Source organism: Papio anubis, chromosome 17 (assembly GCF_008728515.1).
Source record: "Papio anubis isolate 15944 chromosome 17, Panubis1.0, whole genome shotgun sequence".
In the NCBI taxonomy this organism is placed as follows: domain Eukaryota; kingdom Metazoa; phylum Chordata; class Mammalia; order Primates; family Cercopithecidae; genus Papio; species Papio anubis.
In genome coordinates, this window is record NC_044992.1 from 29,804,042 (window position 1) to 29,827,574 (window position 23,533).

Here is a 23,533-nt window from a genome sequence, read left to right on the forward strand (position 1 = left end):
CCATCTTTCATTGGAGCATCATTTCAAAGCACATTACAGGAAGCAGCCCTTTAATCCTCCCAGAGGAGCACGCTGATTTGAAGGGGTTCCTGGGGAGCAAGAAATAAACCCCAGGATCAAATTCCAGGGCCAATGTCCTCCCTGGCTCCTCCACGCCGTGTGTTACAGACGGCCTGGAATAGGCAAGTGGGGGTGGACGAGGGCCCTGACGCCGCCACGATGTTCCAAGAGCCCTAAAAACATGCAGACTCTTTCACTTGATTCCTTTTACTCCTACAGATATACACCAACAAAAACAAGTCTCAAAAACCACCATAAACAAGTTGATGCACAAATATTCTCCTGTACTATTATCCTGTATATTAAGAGGAAAAACCTAGAAACAATGTAAATGTCCCCAAACAGGGGATTTGGCGAAATACTGAGACAGGCCCCAAATGGAATGACTAGTTAGTAATGGAAGTGTGACATCTGCGAAAACATGGAAATCATCTGACTGAGCTATTAATATTAAAATGCAGAATACCGTGTACCACGCTTCTCAGCTGGCATACATGCGTGCAGGGCGCGCGGCAGACATGGCTGCATGAGGATTTTGTTTTTAAGGATAAGTGAAAAATATCAAACAGTCCAGAAGTAAAAACCTGCAAACTGCTCCCCAGCCAAGAATCACCGGGGCTATTCTGTATGATTGTCTCTAGACACAGAAGAGGACCCCAAAGTACTAAAGATGACAAGTGGGGCGGGGTGCGGTGGCTCACGCCTGTAATCCCAGCACTTTGGGAGGCCGAGGTGGGCAGATCACTTGAGTTCAGGAGTTTGAGACCAGCCTGGGCAACATGGCAAAACCCCACCCATACAAAAAATACAAAAACTAGCAGGCATGGTGGTGCGTGCCTCTGGCCCCAGTTACTCAGGAGGCTGAGGTGGGAGGATTACCTGAACCCAGGAGGTCAAAGCTGCAGTGAGGCGAGATTGCACCACCGCACTCCAGCCTAGGTGACAGAGCAAGACCCTGTCTCAAAAATAAAATAATAAGACAAAAAGCCAGCCTTAGCATTTCCTCTACCATTAAGGGAGGCCCTCTGCCCTCTTTCCCAGCTCCCATCTCTGGTGCACACCTGGGCAGGTAGAGCTGTGCCTGCAGCCACGTTTCAGTGTGACCAGCTCACCGCCTCACTGTACTGGTGAGACCTTTAAGGTCTATGGTTTATGAGTGTCTTGTGTGAAGCAGTCAGCTGGGCAAAAATAAAATAAACGCAAACTCCACACAAAAGAGAGGAATGCTTCAGTCAACACTGAAAAAGGGCTCTGGATTGAAACTCTTGATAACTGTTCTCAACTCATTTGAAAATCAGCATTAGCTACCAAAATGTAAAGTATTAGTTTTATTAAAATGCAAATCAATCAACTAATCTGTCTTTCTAGTAACAGTTGAATTGCAGTATCCGTGTCAATTAAAATAGTTTCCAATTTATTCTTGGCTGGAAGGAGGGTGGTCTTCTGAATTTTAAAATGCAAACCTCCCTTCAGTGAAAATTCCGTCAGTTCCTTCTTCCTCAGCTCTCATTTTTAACCCATTTTAATTAAACTTGCTGGACTCCAAATATTTTGAAGTACCTGTTTAAATCTTTTTCTTCATCAGAGTAACGATGACAAAGGTTCTGTTTAGGAAACTCGGGTTGGCATCAGGCTCATAGAAACCTCAGTGCTAAGAGGTCATTTCCTTGCTGTCTACCAAGCATCATCTGGAACCCTCATGGCTAGAAGGACAATGTTGGATGTTCTGTATTTTAAAAGGGGATCATTTTGAAAGCAGTGAATGTAGGGGAACTCTCCTATTTCGGTTGATTTTTTTGGTAACTGGAGACACATTGAAAAGTAAACATTTCCCTGACAGTCAAGCCAGAGAGGTGATTGTAGAGACAAGAAAAGTCACTGCATACCAAGGTCCAATTAATATGAGATGGAAAACCCCTCCTCGCTCCTATCCGCCCCGTCCTGAGCTCAGCAGCTTCATTTCTGTTAAAACTCAACTGTGATGCAGATGCCATCAGGCCTGGCTGCTTCTGCAGTCCGGCCCGAAGGCACTGTGTGGCTGTCCCTGACACCAAGACAATGATATAGAGGATTCCGGGGGACAAAAATCTGTCCCTTGGTTTTGACATTTCAAAGCAATATCAAAACTCAACTTTGAAAGCAAGTAGCTAGGGCCAGGCGCAGTGGCTCACGCCTGTAACTTTGGGAGGCTGAGGCCGGGGGATCACTCGAGGTCAGGAGTTCGAGACCAGCCTGGCCAACATGGTAAAACCCCATCTCTACTAAAAATACAAAAATTAGTCAGGCTTGGTGGCATGAGCCTATAATCCCAGCTACTTGGGAGACTGAGGCATGAGAGAATCGCTTGAATCTGGGAGATGGAGGTTGCAGTGAGCCAGGATTGCACCACTGCACTCCAGCTTGGGTTACAGAGCAAAACTCTATCTCAAAAACCGAACAAACAAACAAAAAAAACCAAGTAGTTATAGTAACTACAACTCAACTCAGTTGCCTGGATCCAACATGCCTTCTCTAATCCCATAGCTCTAAATAACAAGCTGGGCAAAGGACCTATGAGATGCTCAGGCCGGCATGCTGGCCACCCATATGCACACATTACTTATGCAAGATGATCTTCACTGCATATTGACCACAGCAAGCCAATAAATTCCCCTTATGGGGATTTAATTTCCAGCTTTTGACCTTTGGATGAAAAACAAGTGAATCATCTCCCCCTGCCAGATTTACACCAGAGCTAATCTCAATAGTGATTTAGGAATGGTGAGTGTGGAAAAGGACTCTGGAAGAATCTTTATAGGTGAAAAGAGGAGACAAAAAAGTCAAACAACCATATATTTGTGTCAATAGGCAAATGCCTCCAAATTACAAAGTCCCGTAGGTTTTTGGGGGAGTCTCTGCTCCTCAGAACTGTGATAAACCACTAAACATTATCCATTCAGCAGCATCCTGGCCGGGTGTGGTGGCACACACCTGTAGTCCCAGCTACCTGACAGGCTGAGGTGGAGGGGATTGCTTGAGCCCGGGAGGTAGAGGCTGCAATGGGCTATGATCACACCACTGCACTCGAGCCTGGGAGACACAGCAAGACCCTGTCTCACCAAAAAAAAAAAAAAACAAAACCTTTTAAATTTATTTATTTTTTTAAACTCTCCTTGCAGAGCAGGGGTACCCCATAGGCAGAGTGTGCCCAGAGTAGCTGAAACCTTTTTAAAAAAAAATTAAAAGAAAGCAGCATCCTATCCCAGAATCATTCTTTTCAAGTGGTTTTTTTGTTTGTTTGTTTTTCTTTTTTTCAGAAGGAGTCTCACTCCGTCACCCAGGCTGGAGTGCAGTGGCGTGATCTTGGCTCACTGCAAACTCCACCTCCCAGGTTCAAGCGATTCTCCTGCCTTAGCCTCCCAAGTAGCTGGGATTACAGGCACGTGCCACCACACCTGGCTAATTTTTGTATTTTTAGTGGAGATGGGGTTTCACCATGTTGGCCAGGCTGGTCTCGACCTCAAGTGATCCACCCACCTCGTCCTCCCAAAGTGCTGGGATTACAGGCATGAGCCAAAGCACCTGGCCTTAAGTGTTTTTAAAATTAATAGTTTAAATTGACAAACATAATTGTATCCACCTATGCGGTACAATGTGATGTCTTGATAGTGTACACAATGTAGAACGATTAAATCAAACCTGTCCATGTATCCATCACCTCACTTGCTTATCATTTTTTATGGTGAAACATTTGAAATTTACCGAGTTACTCTGAAAAATACATTATTGACTATAGTTACCCTGCTGTATAATAGATCTCAAAACTTCCTCCTCTGGCTGGGAACGGGTGGGTCAAGCCTGTAATCCCAGCAGTTTGGGAGGCCAAGGTGGGTGGATCACTTGAGGTCAAGAGTTCGAAGCCAGCCTGGGCAATATGGTGAAACCTCATCTCTACTAAAAAAAAAAAAAAAAAAACACAAAAATTAACTGGGTGTGTTGGCGGGCGCCTGTAATCCCAGCCTGTAATCCTAGCTGCTTGGGAAGCTGAGGCAGGAGAATTGCTTGAATCTGGGAGGCGGAGGTTGCAGTGAGCCAAGATTGTGCCACTGCGCTCCAGCCTGGGTGACAGAGTGAGACTCCATCTCTAACTAACTAACTAAATAAATAAATAAATACTTCCTCTGATGTGAAACTTTGTAGCCTTGTAGACTTTGACCAATGTGTCGCATTCCCTGCTCCCCCACCCCCTCAGCCTCCAGTAACCACAATTCTACTCCTTAGTTCCGCGAGTCGGCCTTTTGTAGATTCCACGCATAATTGAGATTAGGGAGTCTCTGTCCTTCTGTGCTCGGGTCATTTCACTCGGCATAATGCCTTCCAGTTCAACCACATCGTTGCGAGTGTCAGAATTTCCTTCTTTTTAAGGCCGATAAGGGTAGTATAGGGACACTGGGTACCTATACCTCTTATCCATTCATCTATATAATAAACTCAATAACAAGAAAACAAATAACCCATTTCAAAAATGGGCAAAGAATCTGAATAGACATTTCTCAAAAGAAGACATACAAATGGCCAACAGGCTTATTAAAAAATTATCAGCCTCACTCATCATTAGGGGGAAATGCATAGAAAAACCACAAAGAGGCCGGGCGTGTTGGCTCACGCCTGTAATCCCAGCACTTTGGGAGGCCGAGGCGGGCAGATTACAAGGTCAGCAGTTCGAGACCAGCCTGGCCAACATGGTGAAACCCCATCTCTACTAAAAATACAAAAATTAGCTGGGCGTGGTGGTGGGCACCCGTAATCCCAGCTACTCAGGAGGCTGAGGCAGGAGAATCGCTTGAACCCGAGAGGTGGAGATTGTAGTGAGCCGGGAATCCGCCACTCCACGACAGGCTGGAAAAAAAAAAACCACACCAAAAAAAAAAAAAAAAAAAAAAAAAAAAAGAAAAACCACAACGAGACATCACCTCAGACCTGTTATAATGGCCACTATCAAAAAGATGAACCCCTAAAATGTATACAACTATTACATGGCAATACAAACTTTTTTATAAAAAAGATGAAAGATAACAAGTGTTGGTAAAGGTGTGGAAAAGGGAGCCCTGGCACCAAGGCGTGGAAAGGGGAGCCCTGGCCTGGCACCAAGGCGCGGAAAAGGGAGCCCTGGCACCAAGGCATGGAAAAGGGAGCCCTGGCACCAAGGCGTGGAAAAGGGAGCCCTGGCACCAAGGCACGGAAAAGGGAGCCCTGGCACGCTGCTGGGGGGAAGGCGGACTGGTACAGCCATTACGCAAAACTGTATGGAGTTACTAAAAAAACTAAAAATGCAACTACCCTATGATCAAGCAATCCCATTTCTGGGTATATCTACAGATCAATGGACATGACTGTGTTGAAGGGACACCTGCACCCCCTCGTTCATTTTCCCCACAACAGCCACACTACACAAACAATCCGCATGTCTGCCAGGGTGAGTGGGTCAAGGAAATGTCAAGTCTGACATTGTAAGAGGAGGCCACTGGACTAGAAAAAAAAGAAAGCCCAAGAAACGTGTCATCCACTGGAGCGCCAAAGCAGACTGACTCAGCCTCTTAAGAAATCACAAGCAGTGGTGGCAGTAACAGTGCTCTTTATTTGTGGTGTTTAAAGGCGGGGTTGGGCGGGACAGCGCCCTTGCATGTATTAGGCACAGGTTCGGAACACAGCACCTTCCCAGGGGCTTCCCTACTAACTCAGTCCCATAAAGTCACTGGTTTCCTCCATCTGGACCAGCAGCCGCACCAGCCAAGGCGCCCGCTGGGTGTCGGAGGTGGGCGATGTCAATCCCCATGGCCTTCGTCGGGAGGGTGGAGCTGGCCAAAAAGAGAGCGGTACAGTTCTGTCCTAAAAGACAAACACGGCAAACTGGTTAACACACTGGTTCACTAGTCAAGGTTAAAAAGGAACGAAGTTGGAAAATATCCCACACGATTTCTTCTGTTGAAAACACAGCCATGTAATTAAAAATGCATCCCACAGCTCTTACTCACAAATACAACAGAAGGAAGAAACCCAATCAAACAGTAAAATATGTAAATGGTCCAGTGCGGCTGGACACCCGTCTCCAGGGAACGAGTGTTCTGTAAGTTTGCCCTTTGCAGACAGCCTCTTCAAGTAAGAAAACAAGATTGAATATTTTAATAGGATGTAGGAGACCGCCACCCGATGAGGGGGATTCAATCAGACATGGGATATAGGGGATATAATTTAGTTTTCACATATTTTCTTGGACTTGGCAGTACTTGAAAAACAATGAAAATGAGCCAGCAACAAGATTCCAATTACTATCATCTGTGCAGTAGTTCAGGAGGAGAACCAAGCTTCTTCCACACTCCCCAGCTGCCCTGTCTCTCTTCTCAGTCTAATAAATAATATGATTGGCTAATTTATTTCTGAAGTTGGGTTTTGACATTGAAACAGTAACATGCCAGGGTCTTGGGCCCCTAAAAAGAAAAGTAAATGACCACTTTCAAACTCTTTTAAATGCAACATACACACAAACGTCTGGCCAAAGCCATCTGCCAAGGCCTGGAAAACCTAAAAGGAGTTTGGGTGGGGCAGGGGTCTTTCCTGTCATCGAGACAGAAGCTCCAGAACCCTTTCCCCTGTGGATACAGAGCAGATCCTCCCTGCAGAGACATGAGGGACCCATGAGGTTCCAAGCAGGTAAGACCTGCGTGAGGACGTCCCTGCCATCAGGGAGGCGGGCATGTAGCATGTGGCCGCAGAGGCAGCCATCCATGTCCACACTCTGCAAAAGGCCCAGCCAGTAGCCCTCACGGAGACAGGGCAGGTGCACACAGGGCTGAGGTCATGGGCCAGGAGCCCCAGAAGAAATCTACACCTGCTCGGACATTCTCAAGATCGAACTCAAATTATAGCCTGCCATCTTGTTAGGAAAACAAGCTTTTAAAAGTGCTCTCATTATCTGAGGGTCAGCATCGGCACATCTGACTTTAAAAACAAAACCAAAAAACCCCACCTTTCAAACAGCAAGGCTTTAACACAAAAACCTATTCGTCTTTTTTTGTAGTCACCCTACTATAGTTATGGATAGGAATAGAGGTACTACAATTAGGAAATCCAACAAAAGGAAGAGTACAGAAGCCACAAATGTAAGCTAGCCTTATGTTGGGGACCACGGGATGGACAGGCAGTGAAAGTGCAGGCCAGAGAACAGGCCTCCAATTTTATTACAGGAATTTTATCCCAGGAATGTGCTGGTGCCTTCACCCTGAACTACCCAGCAGACCCCTAGGCCACAGACAAAGGACACAGCTTCCCCCTTGGGCTCCACCCGTCTCTTCTGCTCTTCTGTTACACACATCCATGTGACTAGCCTCAATCAGCCCAGACGAGGCCTGCCAAGGTGGAAGGCAGCCCCAGACCAAATGCAAACAAATGGCTTCCAAATCACCAGTTCCGCCACACGGATACTGCAGTGCCCGGCGCAGGCTCCACTTCATCACACCATGGCCTGCCTATTCGCCAGTAAAGACAAGTCTCTCTGGCTGTTTCCACACAAAAAATTAAATGGCGTGAAAGGGAGAGTTGCCGTAACAAAAGGACAGTGTGACTTTAAGACGACAACGTCTGATGAGTAGGAAATGCAGAGGCGCGAGGCTATTTAGCCCTTCACAATCATACCCTTTCTAGCCTCGCCGTGCTTGCCTGCACCAGACCCCATCATTACCACTGAGCAAATGCTTCCACTCTGCACGCAATATCAGTGCAACGCCTGGGCCGAAGGCAGCAGTTACTGTCCGCAGCAGGGTTCATGTGTCAGGAGCAGAGAGTGAAATGCTGAAACCCATGTTTTCATAGAACATCATTTCACACTCAGGTGGGCAAAGCTGACAAACACATGCAGCTGTTCATGGCAAAGCAACTTGGGAAGCTGAGTGGTCTGGGTTCTTAAAATATTTTCAGAGACAGAGAATATGAATAGGGGATTATTTCAATCTAAAAGTCCCCAAGCAATTTCAACTTTTACATCTTCCTCACCCACTACCACCAACTGGTGACTGTTTTTACCTTCAAAGCATCTCAAACTTCACGGCTCTCCAGGCTTCCACTAGGTCAGATCTCACCGTCGCTCATGAAGCACATAGCGACAACCTCCTGGCTGACTCTTCCACTCCCTTCTCTGAGACAGACAAAGCAGACCCTCCCTGCGGCCCAGAAGCACCATGGGGATGAAGATTCCCCCCTGCCCCACCCCACCCCTGCTGCAGATTCCAGCGGTCCAGCTTGGCCTCAGTCCTTCCTCCTTCCAGGTCCTGGCTTTGGCTCCTGCCCTGAGCAGCTGGGCGGTGCAGGGAAGCACAGCCCTTCCTGCCTCTTTGCTAGGTTGGAGAAGGAAGGGTTGCACATTTTTATAACGTTTTTCACCGTAAGTTTAAATAGTTACAAAATATATGACCAGATGTTGTGAATATTAACTTTTGTAATGCCTGCAATGGAACCTACGTGCCATAATGATTTGATACTCATGGTTCTTTCAAGTAACACATAAATTTTTTTTTTTTTTGAGATGGAGTCTCACTCCTGGCACACAGGCTAGAGTGCAGTAGCTCAATCTTGGCTCAATGCAACCTTCACCTCCCAGGTTCAAGCCATTCTCCTTTCTCAGCCTCCCAAGTAGCTGGAATTACAGGCACCCGCCACCATGCCCAGCTAATTTTTGCGTTTTTAGTAGAGACGGGGTTTCACCATGTTGGACAGGCTGGTCTTGAACTCCAGACCTCAGGTGATCCACCTGCCTCAGCCTCCCAAAATGCTAGGATTACAGGTATGAGCCACCGCGTCCAGCCAAGTAACACATAAACTCTTCTTTTTTTTTTTGAGATGGAGTCTTGCTCTGTCGCCATGCTGGAGTGCAGAGACGTGATCTCGGCTCACTGCAACCTCCGCCTCCCAGGTTCAGTCGATTCTCCTGCCTCAGCCTCCTGAGTAGCTGGGACTACAGGCGCCTGCCACCATGCCCAGCTAATTTTTGTATTTTTAGTAGAGATAGAGTTTTGCCATGTTGGCCAGGATGGTCTCGATCTCTTGACCTCATGATCCACCTGCCTTGGCCTCCCAAAGTGCTGGGATTATAGGCGTGAGCCACATATAAACTCTTTAACTTGGACATTTTATAGCACCTTTTTCTTTTTAAGTTTTATTTCCATCTGACTTTTCCCCTACAGAGTTTTGTCCTAATGGTTTCATGCTTGAATGTCTTTTATCAATCACCCTTACACTTCTTGGCCACATTAGTCTGTAAATAAAAACACTTTTGAAATTTTTAAAATGCAAAAAATTGAAATGAAAATATTTTGTTTGACATTATAAGGCTCTAAGTAGTTAAAAAATGTTCCTCTGGATTATTAGGATACAATCAATATATAATGACATGATACAATATATTCTAATTTTAGTGAAAATTTAGCATTCATACACGTGTAAAAGGTTATTGGAAATGCATCCCTTAATGATATGGATGAGGCTTTTCCCTCCATTTGTTCATGGATCCATGGAGGAATATTATTTATTGCCAGAATGAAGGAGGGTTCAGCATCAATTCTACTCCTATTTTTTTTTTGTAGACACAAGCGCTGAAAAACGTTGTCATATAAACAAGCAGACAGGAATGACAGAGTTCTGGCATAGCAATGCCACTCGATTCTTTTCGCTCTTTGCGAATTATATGGCACACACAAAAAATCGCACAGTGACTCGTCACCGAACATTAGTCCTAACGATCAACCAACTGACAACTCAATTCAACTCGTGTTCTCCTGTGATTCTGCTGGAAGTGAAGACCTGGAAACCACCCGGCCTGCACAGGGCTTGTCATCTAGTCCTTAAGCATTTCCTTTTTCAATTTCTATACCCATATTTCCAGCTGTCCTTGTGTTTGGGGCCCTGGAGGTTTTCCCGTGACAGCCCGAGGTCCACGTTACTTTAAGGATGGGCTCGAGGGAGGCTTTTCAAGGCCGGAGGAGGACGAGGGTAAAAGGAGAACCTGGTCCTCCAGCACAGGTCTGCTCTGGGGCAGACAGCTTTAGGAAAGAACGTACGTCTGGAGACTGACCCCTTGACTATCTGTGTCTACCTTCCCCTTGGAAAGTCTCTGCATACCCCAGTGTGAAGACTGAGCCACAGGGTGCACAGAGCTCTTCTTCCCTCAAACCTAGGCGGGTGTCTAGGTGCTCAGGGAGAGGCAAAGACATCTGAAAAGAAACAAAACACGTCCGTAGTCCTTACCCCATCCCAGGAAAAACTGCAAGTAAAGACAAGGCCACAAAAAGGAGCTATGGGACCGAGGGGCCAGACCGCCTTGTACTGCATGAACATCTCCCCCCGGCTGCATCTTCCTAACTGGGATTCAGCCACGCGGAGAAGCTAAACTATCCATCCTCCAGGTTAACCTTGTTCCACTGGATTCTCCAGGGTAAGTGTATAGTTTCATACCTGAGGTCCCCTTAAGGCTATCCATAATGAACTTTTTTTTTTAAATACATAATTCCTGCTGCCCATCGCATTAAGAATCAAGATGCGAATCACTGATGTGTAGTCCCCCCACCCGAGCATACACGCACTCACGGTCAGTGGGAGTGCCCACTGTAGACAACGTGCTCATGCTGGTATCACGCAGGGGAGCGGCCTACGGAGTAATTAACCGGACTTGGACCCGAGGTAGAAGGTCGATAGCAGGGGCTCTTCCTTGAATTAAAATTTAACTTACCCTTTATTGCAACCTACAAAAGCAAGTAATGAGCACTAACATTTTTATTTCTTTTAAACTGTCATTTAGGCTGTAGAGGGGATAATTACCTATCTCCAGTGTAGTAAGGTTTTATAACCCTTAGTGAGGCATTTTCTAATTTAATATTTTTACTATATTATCATAAAACCTGTTTCTAGAAAAAAAACGATCATGGATTAGCAGCCATTTTCCATAAAGACAGAATGTGTGTGTGCGTGTGTGTGTGTGTGTGTGTGTGTGTCTTAGGATTCGGCTTATTAGGTGATTCTTCTGAAGAGACTTAAAGTATGCACATTGTAGCTAGCTGTGAACTGCAATTACTTGAGTGGCAGGTAAGATTTTAAAAGCTCTAAGTGAAATGGGGGTGTACGTGTACGAGAATGCAGCCCCTTGCCGGATGTGTGGATCCAAATACGTTCCCTTCAGTTCCACATGTGCACTCACCCCACCACAACACAGATCACTGTCTTTCACGATGTCATTTGGGCAAACAGTACAAAGGAGCATATTAAACCTGCAAATGATCTGTGTGGGGCTTTCAATTTGCTAGGTCAGTAGCTTGCAGCACTGGGGATTCTGAAGGAATTGTACCATCCACTCTACCGAAAATCCCACTCCTCCTACACTGGCCCTGGAACTCCCAGGCCTCCAAGACAACCCTGAGCTGTACCTGCCCACTCTTGTGGCCAAAGACAGGTGGACAGCGGAGAGAACACAGCCATTCCACCGCTCCCTGAAAAAGCCTGTGCAGCCCAAAGCGCATCATGGTCTCCGAGAAAGTATTACATGCCAGTCTTCCAAAGGAGCTGGCGGAGATAATATTGCTGCTTTCCAGATTAAAAGTGACTCATAGGCCAGGTACGGTGGCTCATGTAATCCCAGCACTTTGGGAGGCTGAGGTGGGAAGATCGCTTGAGCCCAGGAGTTTGAGACCAGCCTGAGCAACACAGTGAGACCCTGTCTCTATTAAAAATAAATACATAAAATGATACACAAAATTTGCCTTTGACTAATTAAAAATTGTTCATTTGTTGCTTCTTAGGGGTGGGAGGTCTCCCTAAATATATAAGACACATCCCAGAATGTCGCGGCCCTTCCTTTCTAATCCTCTACCTCTCCCACCCTGCACACAAAAGTGCTAGAGCATTTGCTTCTGCCTTAACTCAACCCCATACATACATTGCAGAATCAAGGGAAAAGAAGAAAGCACACGACAAGCAAGTTGGACAAAGGGTTCCAATCACAGCAGCGCTCACAGCCAGCAGGGTCTGGATCCGATTTGAAACCCTACAAGTAGAGTCCGCCCAGATACGGTCAGTCAGCACAGAGATTCACATGCACGCCTGCTCTGCACTGACCAGCGCGGTCGCCGGTGACAGGTGTGTGCTTTTAAAATTACTGGTGATGTATTGATGCTGCCTTTTTTCATGTTTTTGTTTGAAAACAATTTGCTTAGTGTGGTGGAAGCCTAAACATGTGTACTAGATGTATATGATTCCTGGCCTCAAAACCTAACATACTGAAGGTATAATCAATTAATTAAAAATATTTGAATGCTTATTTGAACTTTGTTAGATTTTGTGGAGGTTTACAAAGACATGAAAGGCACAGCGGAAGCTAGATCGGGTAGGTGAGTGTGTCTCAGACAAATCACTCCATCTGGGGAGACACACAAACATTCTTCCTCCTGCTGAACCCAATTCTGTCATTCTGGGACTCACAGTCATGGGCTCTTGTCTCTCTAAAGCCAGGAGAGAAGTAAGGCTGACTACTATTCCCTGTGGCAGCACTTCAACTATCTGATGTCTTCCTCTAACTAAATCTGTTCTTTTCCAGGTTCAGTGGCCTCAGTTCCCTCCATTCCTCCTGTGACCAAGTCTGCTTGCCATCCTGACTGCACTCCTATGAGCCCTCCGTTTGCCAAAGCCCCAAAAGCAAGATCCTCGGAACCTGCAGCCCTCATGAGCCCAAAGCAGGTGGAGCAGGACTCCGTCTCTCCTGCACTCTGAACACATACTTCTCTGTCTTTCCAAGGCCTCCACTCTCTTCGTTCTATCTACTGGTATGCCCAGGGCTTCCCAAACGTCTGCGGAAAAAGATGTCTTGCCGATTATCACTTGGCACGTGCTAATGGCACCAAACAAAGGGAACCTTCTCCAACAAAACATGTGCCTCCATTCTGATTGCCAGAAACCGAAGTAGGCCAAAGGGCAAAGGCTACTCACTCCTCCATTTTCCTCTTAAAAATGTCTACAGACTAGAGGACAGCAGCTTTCTTTCCTTATATACTTAGAGAAGCCAGCTTAATAGAAATCTTGAATAGTTAAATAGAACAAGGCGAATGCTTTTATATGGCATAGAGCATAGCATCACAAGTGCAGAGGGGCTGGAAGGTACTGTCAGAGCTGGTACTGACTCTGGCTCAGGTCCTTACTGGGTCTAGGACATTAGGTAAATTACTTAGCCCCCCTGAATCTTAGCTTCCTCATCAGTAATGTGGTGACAGTATCTTCCTTAAACATACTGCTTTTACAGCACTAAGCAAAGTCCCTATTGCATAAATGGCATCGTCATCTATGATCATGAGAAACGGAATGAGTCAGAGCAACATGCTGAGGGCCTGTGTGCATGCATTACAGTTGCTCCCAACCAACACTAGGGACAAAATGGTACCCTCCTTTCATCATTCCTTTGCTTTCCCCGACCCAAATCCACCCTACTCTGTATCAGTGACTCTACAGGTGAGAGAAAGATATTTAAGAAGTGTCTCTATGACCTAAAAGGAGAAACATATTGATCCAAATGGCAGGCAATTGCCCTGTGCTTTTTGGGGCTGTGTGGTAGGGGCAGCCCTGTGTACGTCATGGGAATGGGCTCAGACACAGGCGACATGCGTTAGAACTTAGCTCCTCAAGGCTGGGCGTAGTGGCTCATACCTGTAATCCCAGCATTTTGGGAGACCAAGGCAGGCAGACCCCTGAGGTCAGGGGTTCGAGACCAGCATGGCCAACATGGAGAAACCTCATCTCTACTAAAAATAGCCAGGTGTGGTGGTGCATGCCTGTAATCCCAGGTACCTGGGAGGCTGAGGCAGGAGAATCACTTGAACCTGGGAGGCAGAGGTTGCAGTGAGCCAAGATTATGCCATTGTACTCCAGCCTGGGCGAAAGAGTGAGACTCTATCTCAAACAAAACAAAACAAAACAAAAACTTAGCTCCCCAAGAAGGCTGGATTGCTGGGAAAGTAATCCAAGTAAAAAGACATAGTGCTTATAAGGAGTTAGTATTTAGTCAGAATGACACAAAAATCACTATAGTAGAAAACAGGATTTCTGAATACGGCCAAAAAGTCGGTACTTACCCTCCCTGACTCTCCTCTTAACACCCCCCAACAACCAGAGGATCACAGGCTTCTCTCCTGAAATCTCATCATAATTCCATTCCAAAAAGCAAACCAAAACTGAACAACAAAAATCCCCTAAAAAAACCACAAAGCAAAGAAAAGAGGTAAAGGGGAAAGAAAGCAGCCTTCTTTCAGCTAAGACTTATTTCTTAACAGGATCAACTTAGCAAAATAAGAATGACTCAGAGACACCCCTTATCTATCACTAATTACCTAAATCTAGATACAAGGCAAATCACGTCCAATCCGACACTAGCTGAACTCTTCGCAAGTTTCCAAAACAACAAAATCGCAGCCACCCAAATCTGCCACAAGGTGGCAGTACATGACTCATTTCTAAGTGGACCCAGCCACCATAATCAGGGGAGCCCATAAATTACGCGGTGTGTCTGCTCTCATCACCGTCCTCCCCAGTGCTTGAAGGAGACTCTAGAAGGTCTGTTTCAATTCGTTCTTTTGGTCAGGTCAGAACTAGGTCCTTCAAACCTCTGCAAAAGCTTTTAGCCCTACAGCTCTAAATTACATATGGTGACACGTGGCCTCTGGCCTGTCCCCTAAAGATCAGACAGACTCAAGATTTATAAATGTTCCAAGAAGCAGGTTCAGGCCCCAAACAAAGGAACTGAGAGGCTGGGGAACAGGGAGGAGAGGGGAGAGGGATGGGGGCGAGAAGGGGACTGCATGTGGACAGGTTTTCTTCTCACTTGTGCCTCCTTCTTACTCAAGCCAGTTACAAATCCCCTGCACTTTGTAACAAAGGAAGAAAAACACCTGAAACTTCCACCATCCCTACTACTAGCTTCAAATCTTCCACATTATTTTAAAGAAAAATAATTTACCTTAGTGGACTTGCCAAAAAAGGGGGGGTGGGGGAGGAGCCACTCTTCAGACAAAAGGGGCGCCGCTCCTTCCGCGCATTAATATTCCATATTCCCGGGATGATTTCCACTTTCACAGTTTGACTGTTTTATAACAGATTTGATGTGAGAGAAGACAAATGGCCTCACAAAGGAAAGACGACAAATCATCACACTGCTTTTAGCAGGGTTTCTCTTTATTTTTATTTATTTTTATTCCGGACCTGGGCTGCAGCAGAGCTCTCTGCCTTGCTGGAGATGTTTAATATTAACGTCAAGCCACCACGGTCCCCGCAATAGAGTTGGCCGGTGTTGTGTTTACGGTTTTGTGACTGCTGGCTTCAGGAAGATGAAGCTCCTTGTTCAAACAGCAGCCCCTCTAACAGCTCCTGTTAAAAGCCAGGGGATGCTTCACTGCTTAGACGTGAATCACTTCCCCCAACCGCACAGAAGGTGAGACTGACATTCCAGTTACATTTGTATCCGTATCAGGATGCTGCCCAACAACCCAGGGTGTGTGTGTGTGTGTGTGTGTGTGTGTGTGTGTGCGCGCGCGCGCACGTGTTGGGGGAGCACAGGATGCATCGCTCAGCTCTAGCTTAACTTCAACACGCAGGAATTAGTGAGGGTATTCAATGTCAACCCACAGAGTTTCGGCAACGGCACTCTGCTATTACTACTGGTAATAAGTTGGAGGATTTCTTTTGCTTAGAAATCCGGTACCAATCAAAATGCCCAAGAAGCAACTACTGAGTGAGCAAACGCAAAGTGCCAGCTCTGCGATGCGAGTCAGGGGACACAGAGGAACCGCTGGGGCCTCGGGAGCAAGCCCTTCCAGCTGCTGGCCAGCCGCCCTGCCCAGAAGTCTCCCCGACAGTGTTCGAGGAGCATGTGTTCTCCTGGCTGTCCTCCGCCTGCCTTCTCCCAGGTTCTGCTCTCAGCTTCCTCTCTTCTCTTGACACCCACCCCTGGTGATCCCACACACTCTCTAATGGTCTAATGGTCTCCTCCTCGCGAAGGACCCCACAGCCCAAGCCCCCGCTCCCCCACCCTCCCCCTGAACTCATCTCCTGCCTTGCAAGGCTCTTCTGATGCCCAAGCTACCGTTTCTCCTAATAATGGTAGTAAATTCTTTTTTATTCACATCCCACACAACTGTTTAATGGCAGTGAGCTGTAAGACAAAATTACAGATTATCAATACCACATATTCTGATGAAAAAATAAAATCCAGTCTGAGATAGGGCTCTTGTTTGGACTCTACGCCTATTAATTGATTTAAAAAAAAAAAAAAAAAAAAAAAGCCTGCTCTCAATCTGTCCATATTTTTTGGTTTCTCATAGTATCCTTCAAAGAACTTTCTCCCTGCCTCTGAAAATCAGAAATTCAGCAAAAGGAACATCTGTCCTAGACACCTGCCAGGTGAGCTTTCCCCAGCAGCACCAAGCAGGCCTGCAACAGGGGGTCTGCAACAGGGCATCTCTCTCACTCCAGTTTCACCAGCTAGTCCCTGAAGTCAGCAGTTTGATTACCTCAGTCAGTTATACGATTGGCTCTAAAAACCCTGACTGCTAAGTGCAAAGTGAGCAGTTTGCATTTCTTCCCCTGGACGCTGAAGAGTCTGTCTGGCTGCATAGTTGTGCTTCCCCCTGTAGGACCGAGCTGTGGAAGAGGAGGCAGAGTGCTGCCAAGTGTGTGTATGAGAAAATGTGTATTGATTTCTTCTTTCTTATAGGGGAGCACAAAGCATTGAAGAACAATTGCTCGTCTTTGCAGCATTTCACATTCCATACAAGAGACAAAAGGCCCAACCCCCACTACCCTCTGAGAAGCAGAAAGGGGAATGGAACAGGACTGTGTCTCCTGGGTGTTGGCAGCCACCAGCGCTGCTGCAGGTCAGCCACTGAGACTCCAAACACCTTGGGGCCCACACCTGCTCGCCTGTCTCTCATCAAGTCATTTCCCTATCTGGGCTGATGTTTCCTCATCTATATTGTGGAAGAAAGGCCTTCAGTCTTATTTACCTTGTAAGTGGAGGTGCCCAGGGGGTCAAAGAATTAATGTTTATAAAGTGTTGTGCTCCCCAGAGAGACAGTGGTAAAGCATAGGGTGTGGTTATGGCTCATTCAAGACCTCCCTTCGGAGGGTGGCTGGTGAGAGCGTCCCATGACCACGTGCTGCCAGCAACTTGAACTCCAAGTCTAACGAGGCAAGGTCCTCGACCTAAATATCCCTTCTTAGCTTGACACTTAATACAAACACTAAAAATAACAAAGCAGCTAGGCCTGTATGCTTTGTTAATGCACTTACAGAATCCATTCCAGAACTGTTTTCTTCTTAAAGAAAAATACTGAAAGCAGAGTCCAGAAAACTGACCTAAAGCTATAAATCACTGCAGAGTCCTGCTGGTGTTCTTCATGCTCCACAGTAACTGCATGGTGAGTATCCCTAATCCAAGTATCTGAAATCTGAAATGCTCCAAAATCTAAACCTTTTTGAGCACCGACACCAATTATGCTGTAAGAAAATGCTCATTGGAACACTTCAGATTTCAGATTTTCAGATTAGGCATGCTGAACGGGGATAATACAAATATTTCCAAATCCAAGAAAATCTGAAATATGAAATTCCTCTGGACCCAAGAATTTCTGATAGGTGACACTCGGCCTGTAATAATTTATAGGAAGGCCATCAGAACCAAATCTGGTTTAAATAACACAGAAAACCTATAGTATATAGTATATAGCAGGAGAAAACCTACAGTATATATAAAGTTTAGGGTCTACACTCTCAGAAGTGATGGAAATGTAAGAGTGTTCTTGAGAGAGCTTTTTCCAAGGTTCAATCTAAGTAAAAATGACCTCAAAAACCCTCTAGGCAAAGGGTTGAGAATCATAAGTCCCAGAGCAGAACCTTTTATTCTGGGTCTTTTCCAACATGGCCATGAGCTAAGAACAAAATAAGGAGCTGGCCCTCAAGCAGTGCAGTGTTTTAGCATGGAGACCTAACCTATGAATAATTAGGAAGCAACCTGGTGGTAGATGCTATATATAATACAAATCTATACAAAGTGACATGGAAGCAGAGGAAAGTATATTTTGCTTCTGTTTTTTTTTTTTTTTTTTTTTTTTTTTATGAGACAGAGTCTTGCCCCCGGGTTCACGCCATTCTGCTGCCTCAGCCTCCCGAGTAGCTGGGACTACAGGCGCCCGCCACCACGCCCGGCTAATTTTTTGTATTTTTAGTAGAGATGGGATTTCACCGTGTTAGCCAGGATGGTCTTGATCCCCTAACCTCGTGATCCACCCGCCTCGGCCTCCCGAAGTGCTGGGATTACAGGCGTGAGCCACCGCGCCCGGCCAAGAAAAGTATATGAAAGAAGTGAGATGATCTGGAGATATTTCAACAAAAGAGGCAAGAAACTCATCTTCATCTTATAGGAAAGTTGCAAAAATAATCTTGTAAACAGCAAACTGTAAACAAACATATAAGCTGGAGGCTTTTAAAAGCATCTCAGACAGGAAGCCTCTACCCATCTTTTTTGGGGGTTTGCACAGAAATGGATATGTCTATATTGCGTGCTGAGGGACAGTGGCATAATACACAGATGTGAAAACACAAATTTTGTTTATTTAAATAATTATCTGGTAGGGGTTACATTTACAATAGTCCTTCTCAGAAATTAAAAAATTAAAAAGAACATTTTATTCTCAAGAATCCAGTGAACAAGAGGCCTATTTTCACTATGTAAAAGAAAGAAACCATGGCCCATAAAGAAGGCTTCCCAGGGTGGCACTGCATATAAGCGAGGCCATAAGGTGCTCAGGAATATTAAGTCAGTTGCCGAGCTCAGAGAAGGCCAACAATAACTGGAAAAAAACCTTAAATGAAGTGTTTTGCAAATACTAAAATGCTACAAAATGCTATATAAGGCAGCTACAATTGAAATTAAATTATTCCAAATATATATATCTTGATAATACCAAATACAAGATTACAGTAAACATAGGCATACTTCTTTGGCTTTTAAGTTAACATTCTTAGCAAGAAGAAAACCCCCAATAAGTGCGTCTGTGAACTGTTATACCGTTAACAGTATAACTGTTAGGGAGGAACAGAATGGGTTCAAAGAAGAAAAAGCCACCCGCTCGGTGGGGATGGAGAATCTAAAGTCTCCCTAGAAAGGCTGGTGACCTCATGACTGAATATTTCAACAGGAAACAACAGTGAGACGGGGATGGGAGATGCTGCAGGCTGTGAGTAGAATGAACAGACATGCGGAACAGGGAGTGTGTCCCAGGGACTGCAGGTGTCTGCTCTGGACAGCACACGGGGTGAAATAGGCGACAGGGAGAGAAAGGTAGCAAGGCAACAAGTCATCAATGGCCTTAACTGGCAGGCTTGAGAGTATGGGTTTTATTCTAGAGGCAAAGAGTAACATGCTCTAAGTGATATTTGAGGAAGGTGAATCTGGCAATGAAACAGAGAACTGATGAGAATAGAGACTATTGGTTAATAGGCTGTTAGTGTAATAGTCTATGTGGGAATTAAAAAAATCAAAAAAAATTGGCCGGGCGCGGTGGCTTACTTACGCCTGTAATCCCAGCACTTTGGGAGGCCGAGGTGGGCAGATCACGAGGTCAGGAGATCCAGACCATCCTGGCTAACACAGTGAAACCCTGTCTACTAAAAATACAAAAAATTAGCTGGGTGTGGTGGCGGGCGCCTGTAGTCCCAGCTACTTGGGAGGATGAGGCAGGAGAATGGCATGAACCCGGGAGGCGGAACTTGCAGTGAGCTGAGATTGCGCCACTGCAACCCAGCCTGGGCGACAGAGCGAAACTCCATCTCAAAAAATAAAATAAAATAAATAAATAAATAAAAGGCCAGGTGTGATGGCTCATGTCTGTAATCCTAGCACTTTGGGAGACCAAGGTGGGAGGACTTGTTGAATCCAGGAGTTCAAGACCAGCTGGGGCAACATAGCAAGACCCCGTCTCTACAGGGAAAAAAAAAGGCTGGGTATGGTAGTGTGTGCCTGTAGCCCCAGCTACTTGGGAGGCTGCAGCAGGAGAATCACTGGAGTGCAGGAGTTCGAGGCTGCAGTGGGTTATAATTGTGCTATTGCACTCCAGCCTGGGCAACAGAGTAAAAGCTTGTCTTTTGTTTAAAAAAAAAAACAAACCTGGACTCAAAAAAAGAGGCAGTAGAAACAAAAAGTGAAGATCATTGAACAATATATTAAAGAAATGTTCCAAGTAGATTAAAAAAAAAAACAGATGAAATTAAATAAAATTTAGGTGAATAATTGCTCTGGGATACAGGAGAGATTGCCTAATCATAAAACAATGAAAAACACCCCCCACAAAAAGGTTCTTATATATTTAATTAGGTTAAAAAGTAAAACTTCTATGTGACCAATAAAAATCATTAATATTGACAAGTAAGCAAAATGCAAAAAATCTACAAAGTCCAGGTAATTTTATACAACCATAAATATAGCCATAATATAGAGAATTCATACAGGAAGAAAATTCATAAAGAAAAGTCAAACCTCAAAAAGAAAATGGGCAAAGGATAAAAACAGAACAAATGATATAAATAAATGATTAATACTCTTCAAATTTACTATTAAATGAGAAAATAAACATTAGATTATAGCCCACTGCCTACCACATTATACGTCCTCACTAAGATGTCATTTGTTATGAACTTAAAAACAGTAAGTAACTTTTATATCTAAACAGAAAATATTTTTTAAAAGATAGCTCTCCCAGCTGGGTGTGGTGGCTCATGCCTGTAATCCCAGCACTCTGGGAGGCCGAGGTGGGCAGATCACCTGAGGTCAGCTGTTCGAGACCAGCCTGGCCAACATGGCAAAACCCCGTCTGTACTAAAAATACAAAATTAGCCGGGTGTAATAGCACATGCCTGTAGTCCCATCTACTTGGGAGGCTGAGGCAGGAGCATCACTTGAACCCAGGAGGTGGAGGTTGCAGTGAGCCGAGATTACACCACTGCACTTCAGCCTGGGCGACCGGGCGAGACTCTGTCTCAAAAAAAAAAAAGAAAAAAGAAAAAAGATAGTTCTTCCTCTTAGCAAAGATAAAATGACATAAGCCTCAGCTGGAAAGAAAGGAGTCATGTAACTTAGTAAAACTTAACACTCATCAAGAGTCATTAGCAAGTTGAGATATTTGACCCAGAAATCCTAGAAATCCTAGAACATAGATTTCTGTATATATATGTTCAGTGCAGCACTACTTGAAAAGAAAGGCAACTACAAACAACCTAAATGTCTAACAATAATAAATATTCCATAACAGATTATAAGGTTATTAAAATGCTTTTAAAAATACTTAAGGCATTAAAATGCTTATAAGTTAATCTGAAAAAAGATTCAAAAACATATGTATATATCTGCATAAAATATATACACAAAAAATTCTATAAGAAAACATATGAAAGAATTAATAATGTTCTACCCTCAATAGCAGAATGACACATTTTTCTTTGTCCTTTCTATATTTTTCAAATTGTCTTCCATAAGCATGCGCTATTTTTATTATATGGGAAAAAGATAGTCTCTATGAAAAGTAAGTGACAGGTGCCTGACTGTGGCACAGAATAGAATTATAAGCATAAACTGACTAAATATAATGGATCAGGATTCAAAGCTAATTATGAGGTCTAAGGTCTTTGTAACTAGAATGAGATAACATAAAACCAGGTTTGGGAATCCAGTGATTCACACTAACATATGAATGACTGACAGGCAAAACCTTCCTATATAGAAAGTATCTCTCCTATAAAAGAAAGGGGGGGAAAAGCATTTTAATGGAAAGATTTTCCCCCCAAAGAAGTTTTTGAAAGAGCGGCTAGGGGTGGGGGTGGGGGGCTTCCCTTTGGCACATTATTCTCACATATTTCTAAAAGCTTGTTAATTTCTTGGCAATAGCAGTGGGGGTTGGGGACCACACTCTTAGATGCACATACCTGTTCCACTACTTACTTGCTGCTCAACTTGGGCAAGTTACTTAATTGTTCTATGCCTTAGTATTCTTATAAAATGCAGATAACATCAATCACTTCTCTTTTTTTTTATAAAGAACAAATGAAAATGTATGTGAAGGGCTTGGTGCAATGGCATATAGTAAACTCTCAGTAAGTGAAATATGATATGATTATTCTCTGTTATTTCATTGCCCATCAGACACAGGGGACAGACTTACAGTGGATAAATCAGAGCGAAGTACAACTGCACTTAGAAACAGACATCGTATCTTAGCAATCGACTGCTGGCTCAGTGATCACTGTGGGAAACATTAATAACATGGTTATGACTAACTAAACTAAGGTGAAAAACTTCACTATTGCTTACCCACTTGCAAGTAACTTGCAAGTTACTTAGTTGTGATTAATACAATATCTGTAAGATATTGCAATATATTTAGAAGGCCAATAATAATAAAAATTTAAAAACAAGTCCTTAAGAGAAACATTTACACACACTTTAAAGAATGTGAAATATCCCTTTGGGGAAAAAAGAGGATTTACAATCCTTTGAAGAAGCGATGAGACTATAGGTGCAGAAATGAGAACTATAGTCAAAAAGGCCCATTTTGAGGAAGGATTTATCTTTTCAGCATCTACAAATCTCTTTCTAGAAGATGTGCTTTTATCACTCTACCTCCTGCTTGGAGCCAAGGCTTCATTTTGACAATGCAAATTCTCTAGAATAAGAGACTGAATAGTAGCAAATCAGGAAAAATCGAAGAAACAACAGCAGTGTTTTTTTTTCCAACTCACTTTTAAAACTCTGGCCCAAGCCTTCGGTTTGAACTTGAGAGTGTTTCCTTTGTCCTTTCTGACATCACTGGAGGAAGAAGGCCCTGTGCCCCTATCTCTGTGCTGAACGCCATCTTTAATGATGATATATGGGGGTCCTTTCCCCTCAGCACTGCTTGGGGGGTCAAACGTGTGGTGCTGCCCGCCTGAGAATCAACAAGCGAATTATAAACTGTGTCAATCCGAGTTAATGCAAAGCTGTAATCCTCTTTAACAAGAGATCCAATCACTGCCATGAGTTATGTTCATTCTGTAATCTGATAAGGAAGAGAGGGAACCTCTAATAAAAGAGTAATGGGAGGCTTTAATGACGCTGGTAAAAGGCAGCCCCAGTTAAAATGTTGCTCTTGTTCCTGCTGATTAGATCAATGTTGCATATTTGCCCGGGCTTGTCTCACCTGTCAGAATAACCTGTGTCTTTTTAGGAGATAAGAAGCCTCAGAGAAAACATCTGTACTTTAACCATTCTTGCTTGCAAGTTTTTAACCAACAGAAAATGCTCTATGGAGGGTATTTCAGGGGTTATTAACTGATGTGTTCTCAAATGCTGAGCAAGCTATACCAGAATATCTCACCATGATTCGGTGCA

At 44.4% G+C, this 23,533-nt stretch overlaps 1 protein-coding gene across 5 annotated transcripts in view; it reads right to left on the minus strand.

Moving 5' to 3' along the window:
* The window catches only part of AATF (apoptosis antagonizing transcription factor), a 174,791-nt gene that overhangs the window by 58,012 nt on the left and 93,246 nt on the right, over nt 1–23,533 (minus strand). For 3 of the 5 annotated variants that reach the window (XM_003912875.4, XM_021928275.2, XM_021928273.2), the window contains one exon: nt 5,658–5,928. The exons of the other annotated variants lie outside the window; for them this stretch is intronic. In XM_003912875.4, coding sequence (XP_003912924.2) covers nt 5,865–5,928 — 64 coding nt within the window. In that variant the 3' untranslated portion in view covers nt 5,658–5,864. Of the gene's footprint in view, nt 1–5,657; nt 5,929–23,533 lie in introns of those variants that run through there. 5 annotated transcript variants of the gene reach the window in all.